At 29.8% G+C, this 8,122-nt stretch overlaps 2 protein-coding genes across 2 annotated transcripts; both read left to right on the top strand.

Annotated features, from left to right (window-relative positions):
• Positions 1–3,326: 3,326 nt before the first annotated feature.
• LOC103312027 lies at positions 3,327–4,439 on the top strand. Its single transcript, XM_029489541.1, has 5 exons — positions 3,327–3,602; positions 3,736–3,837; positions 3,903–4,004; positions 4,072–4,173; positions 4,238–4,439. The coding sequence occupies exons 1-5, from the start codon at positions 3,479–3,481 to the stop codon at positions 4,342–4,344; spliced, it is 537 nt and encodes a 178-aa protein (XP_029345401.1). The 5' UTR covers positions 3,327–3,478; the 3' UTR covers positions 4,345–4,439.
• Positions 4,440–4,967: 528 nt separating this feature from the next.
• On the top strand, positions 4,968–6,857 carry LOC103312028. The gene is made up of 2 exons (XM_008192025.1): positions 4,968–6,215; positions 6,459–6,857. Exons 1-2 carry the CDS (start codon positions 4,968–4,970, stop codon positions 6,855–6,857), a joined length of 1,647 nt encoding a protein of 548 aa, XP_008190247.1.
• Positions 6,858–8,122: the final 1,265 nt, after the last annotated feature.

Here is an 8,122-nt window from a genome sequence, read left to right as displayed (position 1 = left end):
GAAGAAATTAGGTATCCAAAATAGAAAAATATTCATTATACAAAGAAGATGGAGAATTTGGCGGAAAGTAGATACAACCCACAATTAAATGTTTAATGTTATTAATTTTTACAGAGACAAAGCATAATTCTAATGATTTTACATCAATATCAATTGGTGAGGAAACACATTTTTTGTTAACTGCTATTAAGACACCTCCTCCTCTGGTCGACGAGCTAGAATTCATACATAAAAATATATTATGATGTTCGTTTTAAAATAAAATGTTTAAGTAACATACCTAAATGGCCTATATACATTGTAAATTGTAATACCCATAGGTACAATATAATACTACTAGCTGAATAGCCCGGCGTTGCTTTAACTCCTTTTGGGTGTAAATCGCTCTGCATAGGTATGGAAGCAAAATCATATTATATTTTAATTTTTAGCCATCCCGCGTGCTGCATTTCCCATAAGTTTCACGTATGGTTATGCGAACACTGCCCAACAGTATATATTATCGAGTGGACACAGTGAGATGGGAAATAAATTAATATAGCCTATATATTAGTACCTGTATATTCGTAGGTATAAAGTATACCTAAAATAGTATTGAAGTCATAGTTGATCATCCCGGATTTTTAGGAGTATTATATTAATATATGTAGGGGGGTTAAGTATCTGGTAAACAAATTCGTTTCCGTTTTTGCCGATCGTGTGTAACAAGTAATAACTATATTTTTTTGCATGCGCAATACCATTGAGTTCACGTTAAATAATTTCAATTATTCTTATTATTATAGAGCACGGTTGTTATTGAGTTTGCGTGATTTTTTTTTTTTACCTGTCATTAATTATTATTCTTACTGAGTAAACTATAAATAGTTTAGGTTATAATATCTGTACCTGTATAGACTGCAGTGTTTTGTTGCACGCATACCTAATAAAGTATATGCGTTGCGCAAGGTCACAAAGACGAGCTTGTGAATAAAATATTTGAAAAAAATAAAAATAATAATAATAATAATAATAATATATTGTACCTACTATTAATTATTATCAATACGACAAAATATGTGCAATGTATATTATAATAATTCATATTGGTTCCGTTCTGATTACCCAGTCAATCGGTGTAAATTCGATAGTCGTTACGATATACCTGCAGCAATCGATTGTATTCGGTTTTGAACGCAATACTATTATAGGTTTACCTACCTAAAACCGTTGGTCTGAAATGTGAGCGTGTTTAAAGAGTTATTTGTTATTTTACATAATATATCCGTACACTAAATCCACCGTAAATTATTGCACGTTTGTCATTTGATAAAGGACGTTCACCTATATATATATGTCACATTGTCATCCACTACGCGGTGCATCCTGTTAAGCAGGATGGTCTGGACTCTGGAGGCACTTAAAAATGTTTTAAAAATTAACAAATTAGTTTATTATTTGGATCTAAGCCATCTAACTTCAATTCGTATATTAAGCAGCCAGAGAAAATATTGTTGAGATAAAATTTGTGTGATCTGAAAACCAACAAATAAAACTTGGAAATGTCTTGTTAGTTGTTGTAACTTGTTGCACTAAAATAAAAACCAGACATATTATCCATTAATTATAATATTATAATATGTTATCTCTGTATCAATCGGATTTGTCTGCCGTCTGGTTGTTGCACCAAGCAGGGCCGGACTGGCAGAACGGGAAATCAGGAAATTTCCCGATGGGCCGTTCTAATAATCGAATTATGGGGCCGGCCGGACATTTGGTTGTACAAGTAACTTGTTAAGATTTTTAGATTATAATAATAGTTTTCAGTTTTTGGTCTATTTAAAATCTATAGAAAATAACATAGATAATACGTCAATACGATAATAATCGTACCTATAATTTATTTTGATGTTCTAAGAAACAGTAGGTATCTATATATGCCGCCTGTGGGCCGCGGTAGCCCTGTTGTTATAATATACGATAATATATTATAATTCAATTTATTATTATTTTTACCTATACTAGCTGCCCGACCTTCCTCCGGAAGAAATTATTTTTTTACAATTTAATTTAAAAACATATGACTATTTTTTGGCTATTGTAGTTATTGTTATTTCTGAAAATTATATATCCTACATTTCGAATTCAACCACTGAAGTGGTAAATTTTATTATTTTTATTATAGAATAGAGATAAGGTAGAAATAAATGTAACAATAAAATTATTTGTTCAATGAATAATATATATTTCAAATGGAAAAATGCAAGTGCAAACAAATAAATAAATAATTAATAATGATGATAATAATAATAATTAATAATAACAATAATAAATAAACAAACAAACCGGTTTCCTTCGTCTTAAAAAACCTCAAATTATTGAGAACCGCTCACAGTAAATTTAAAAACAACTCCTATCGCCATATTATTTACCACCAGTCGAAATTAGGAACTGAGAGTCCAGTGATGTTGTCTCAGACTATTTATGTGCCAGTGCCCCCTAAAACAAGCGTCTGTCACTCTGTCCGCAGGGTATGCAAGCGTATACGCTGCATACCCCGTGCGCACGCCTATGGCCGTGATATACTTTTTCGTTTAAAAAAAAATCAAGAAGATCCGATAAGTAGTTCCAGAGTTGACCCTGTACAATGATTTTCATTTCACATTTATATAGTTAGAAAATATTGAAAAAAAATAATAATACAAATCAACAAAGGTGCTCGTAACCAATAGCAAGCAATATACAATACGCTATTATAATTTTAGCCCGCAACTTAACTTGTTGTTTTGGCCAAGTCGCCTGCAGGTGTGCGCTCAAGAGGCCATAACTCCAGAACCATTTATCGCACAGCGTCAGGGGCGGAGTGGCCCATCTGGAAATCTGGAAATTTCCAGATGGGCCGGTACTCAAAGATACCAGATGGGCTGGACCTGCTACAACAATTGAAAAAAAAATATTCAAACATTAAATAATAATATTTGTATAATCAGTGCTCAATTGTTCAAAATTTAAAATAATATTGAATGACCCTTATTAGTTATTACAAATAAATCTTATTATACATAATCTGAGAGTGGTACGTTATGTTAATGTATCAATTTAATATTATAAATTATTATGATATTAAAAGAGTAATACCAACATCAGAACATTTGATATTATAAAATATTAAATGTTGATAATAATTATTGTCAAGTATGGTATTTCCACTTCCTCGTACACACGACTACACGAACTGTTCTTATCTATCGCATCGGTTTTAAATTCTAATTATAGAATTGAATGGTATATTTGTAAGTCGTTGCTGTGTACATTATAACATTATCAGTTGTTACTTTATGCAATAATATAAACGATTTAGTAAAAACAGAATTATCACAATATTCTTAAATCATTAAAACCGCTGTTTTCGCCCATTTTTTCATTGTTAGTTGTTTTTGTTTTTTCTCTACAAACAATTATTTACCTTTTTACAATTTAATTTTCTTACCAATTCATCATGAATAATTCACTCACGTTGAAAAAAAGAAAAGGAGGAGCAGAAAAAGAACGAGATAAAAAAAAAAAATTACTTCTCAAGTCTTCTCAAAATTGCACAAAGATTATCTCGTTATTTCGTACCAGTAAGTAGTTAATATTTTTTATTATTGGTTAAATTTAAGGAAAATTCTTAATATTTTTAATACTTGAAAGTAATTTATTATTTAAAAAAAAACTTTCTAGTGCTCACATAAATTTTGTTTTTATTTAAAATAGATCAAGCTACAAGCAATTATACAGTTGAATCAAACGAAAAATGTGCTAAAACTGATGCTGTTGATACTGACTTGCCTACTTGTTCATATACAGTACTTGAAAGTAATTTATTATTTAAAAAAAAAACTGTCTAGTGCTTATACAAATTTTGTTTTTATTTAAAATAGATCAAGCTACAAGCAATTCTACAGTTGAATCAAACGAAAAATGTGCTAAAACTGATGCTGTTGATACTGACTTGCCTACTTGTTCATATACAGTACTTGAAAGTAATTTATTATTTTTAAAAAAAAAACTGTCTAGTGCTCATACAAATTTTGTTTTTATTTAAAATAGATCAAGCTACAAGCAATTATACAGTTGAATCAAACGAAAAATGTGCTAAAACTGATGCTGTTGATACTGACTTGCCTACTTGTTCATATACAGTACTTGAAAGTAATTTATTATTTAAAAAAAAACTTTCTAGTGCTCACATAAATTTTGTTTTTATTTAAAATAGATCAAGCTACAAGCAATTATACAGTTGAATCAAACGAAAAATGTGCTATAACTGATGCTGTCGATACTGACTTGCCAATAGTACTTGAAGGTAAATTATTGTTTTAGTTATTTTAAAATAAGAACTGTATGTCTGAATTAATATATACATTATATTATTTAAATTATTTAAAATATTTTTAAATAGATAAAACTGAAAACTACAACATGACATATTTTATAAAACCAAAACCAACCAGTCTTAAATACTTTTTCAAACTACATCCAGTTCAACCTTGTGACGATTCAACTTTACCATTCAATAGTAGAAAAGCATTTATCCGTAAAAATAAAACAGTTAGAACCTGGTGTACTTATGACAAGAGCAACAAGAAAATGTTTTGCTCGGTTTGTTTAGCTTTCTCAGTAGAAACTAACCCTTTTGTTTGTGGAATGACTGACTGGAAACATATTTACCAACGAATCACCGAACATGAAAATAGTAAAAGTCATGTACAGTGTTGTGAAGCCTATTTTATGCACTGTCATCAAAAAGATATTAGTAGTTTATTAAACAGTAATCAAATGCATCTACATCGTGAAGAAGTTAAAAAAAATCGGCAAATCCTAGAACGAATAATTGAAGTTATTAAAATAATAGGAAAACGAGGTTTAAGCGTAAGGGCAAAACGAAATGAGGCAGCATATTTTCTAAGAGATCCTGCATTGGATTACACGGTACATTTTTGGAAATGATTATGTTGTTAAGTAAATATGATGCAGTGTTAAATGAACATTTAAATACAATTATTAGTAAAAGTGAAAACAATCATTTAAAAGGATCCAAAGGAAGAGGCAATTTTGTTACTTTTCTTAGTCATTATTCCATTGATAGTATCACCTCAACAATTTCATTAGTAATAAAACAAATAATATCTGAGCAAATTTCAACAGCTGGTATGTTTTCGGTTTTAATTGATACCACACAAGATGTATCAGTGATGGACCAATGTTCTATTATTGTCCGCTATGTTTTCAATGGAAAAATTAATGAAAAATTAATTGGTGTTAAATGTTGTACAGAATCTACCGGAAAAGGTATGATGGAACTATTACAAAGTGCTATGAATGAAGTTAATATTGACACATCAAAATGCATTGGCAACGCAACTGATGGAGCAGCCAATATGCAGGGCGCTTATAATGGTTTCACTTCATGGCTAAGTAGAGTAGCTCCAGAACAAATCCACGTTTGGTGTTTTAGTCATATACTAAACTTGGTAATTTGTGATGCTACTAAGAATCCAGTAATGGTTGGTAACTTTTTTTCTTTAATAAATGGATGTGCCGTTTTCTTCAAAGAGTCATATAAGCGAATGAATATATGGAGAAATATAAGTGAAAATAATAATGAAAACATTCGTCACAAGCGTTTACAACAAATTGGAGATACAAGGTGGACATCAAAACAAACTGCATTAAATAGAATTTTTGGTATGTGTGGAATGTATGATGAAGCCATGTACCCTGATTTAATTATTGCACTTAGTAAAATCTGTTCAAAAGAATCTTTCACACCGGACATTCGAACAAAAGCATCCAACCTATTGAAAGCTTTGTTAAAATATGAAACCATTCTTATTGCACATATATTTATGAAGATTTTTTCAATCACTGGGCCACTATCAAGATACTTACAGACTAGTGGATTAGACATTCTTAAATGCATACAAATGGTTGAAGTGTCTTTAAATGAACTTAGAAAAAGTCAAAGGAGTATGGAACTTACAAAGAATATGTGCATTGAATTTATTTCTAAAATGAATGATACAATTTCAACACGGATTAATGAATCTAATGAAGATTTGGAAATCGAAGAAATTCAGAGTCAATTTGAAGTTAAACGTATTTCTAGGAAGAAAAAAATAGCAATTTATGAAGCTGCTGATGATACTATTTTAAATGTTGAAAAAAAGTTTACCGTTGATGTATATAACAGAGTATTTGATACAATTATACAAAGTATGAAAAACAGATTTACAAATAATAAAGAAATACTTCTTGATTTAACATTATTATCACCCACTCATTTTGACTCATTTGTGAATGGACTACCTGAAAATGCTTTCTCTAAATTAGCCATAAAATTAAAACCATATTTTGATGAAGACAACGAAAACGAAATAAAAAATAAACTATGTGAAGAAATTTTAAGTTTTTCCAAATCTTGGAAACATTTAAAGAAATCTGTAGATGATGAATATACTGAAGAACTGTACATAAATAGTGACACAGAAAATGAAGATGAAGACATATCAAAACCATGCAAGACATGTAAAAACTGTAGCATTTGTTGTTATAATGCATTAATTAAGTACAATCTTTACTCGAATGCTTACCCTACATTATCTATTGCTTATCAATACTTACTAACTTTGCCGGTAACACAAGTGGCCTGTGAACGGTCATTTTCTACATTAAAATATTTAAAAAACAGGTTGAGAAATTCAATGACAACGGAACATTTGGAGTCATTCATGTTAATGGCAATTGAAAAACAAATTCTGTATAGTTTGGACAATGATATGATAATAAATAAAGTTGGTGAAAAATCAAAACTACTTTCTAAATTACTCTCATAAGTTATATAGGTATATTAAAAATTAAAATACACTTAATGGTATTTTTATGTATATGTAATTATTTAATGAAAATATTAAAACAAAATGTGTATTTGTTATTTGTTTTAGTTATTTGATAGATCAGTTATAATTTTTTTTTCAAGTCTATACCTATAGGTTAGGCCCTGAAACAATCAGCCGATGTGGTAATGGGCCGGCAAAATATTTTTTCCAGACCCGAAATTAGGTCCCACTCCGCCCCTGCACAGCGTACAAACTTCACAGAAACCATCTACATATCAATCTCAATATGCTCTGAAATTTTTGTTCGGTTGATCTTGAGTTATAAGATTTATTCAAAATGTACACTAATTTAATATTTTTATATATATATAGATATACCTACTTAATATAATATTAACAATATATACAGGTAGGTACATAATGCAGTAATACATAAATTTACTGTTAAATTGGTGGAAATCGAGGGGGGAGGCTTAGCCACCCAAAAGTCTGTAAGGCCTCTCTTTTTTTTTTCCAAATCATTCCTATAATCAGATTCACATATTGGCTATTTTGAAGTTCTTCAAAAAAATGTAAATCAAGTTTAAAGTTTTTCATTTTCAGTATTAAAAAATAAGAATAATTTTTTTTTATTACACATGTAACGCAAGTGGCTATAAATTATAAATAAAAAAAAATTTTAAAATATTGATGAGAACAAGAGTATTCCAAAAGTCAGTTCTATCTGTTACACACTGTATACTCATATACTATACACTATAGTCATAGGTGGGAATAGCGTTAAGGAATACCTATTATTATTAGGTAAGAGAGGGGGGGGGAATAACTACAAAAAATTTAATAAAAATATTGTAGTGCTTCATTCGAACTGGCGTTATTAAAATGGCATTATATTCATAGATAAGAAATTATTTTTTCTTCTTATATATATGCGTCCATAGAATTAGTTTGAAAAACAAATCCGTTCCCGAGAACAGATACGCTGCACCTACAGTTATTATTTTTCGGATTTCGTCAAGCGACCAATGTAGTCACGTCAAGCGCCTTCACCTATAATATATTATATTAATTTTAGAGTATGAATTTAGTAAAGAAATTAACTCGTCTCCGGATTGCCTAGTTAATCCAAGTCGGGTTTTCACCTTGCATCCGATGTTTTTAAAATATCGTATCATCTTCGAACAAAATGTTTCGATTTTATTCCGACGCACGAACACACTTAAATAAATATTAATTATTACAAAACACCAATAACGGGAGCA

This window comes from Acyrthosiphon pisum, chromosome A2 (assembly GCF_005508785.2).
Source record: "Acyrthosiphon pisum isolate AL4f chromosome A2, pea_aphid_22Mar2018_4r6ur, whole genome shotgun sequence".
NCBI lineage: Eukaryota > Metazoa > Arthropoda > Insecta > Hemiptera > Aphididae > Acyrthosiphon > Acyrthosiphon pisum.
Note: the sequence above shows the minus strand (reverse complement) of the source record. Positions and strands in the feature narration are given on the sequence as shown.

Excerpts from the sequence above, each read along its gene's own strand:
- LOC103312027 (XM_029489541.1), top strand. The coding sequence starts at position 3,479 with ATGAATAATTCACTCACGTTGAAAAAAAGAAAAGGAGGAGCAGAAAAA. Across the intron at positions 3,603-3,735 it reads TATCTCGTTATTTCGTACCA|ATCAAGCTACAAGCAATTAT; the intron begins GTAAGTAGTTAA and ends TATTTAAAATAG. Across the intron at positions 3,838-3,902 it reads TTCATATACAGTACTTGAAA|ATCAAGCTACAAGCAATTCT; the intron begins GTAATTTATTAT and ends TATTTAAAATAG.
- LOC103312028 (XM_008192025.1), top strand. The coding sequence starts at position 4,968 with ATGATTATGTTGTTAAGTAAATATGATGCAGTGTTAAATGAACATTTA. Across the intron at positions 6,216-6,458 it reads CCGTTGATGTATATAACAGA|AAATCTGTAGATGATGAATA; the intron begins GTATTTGATACA and ends AAACATTTAAAG.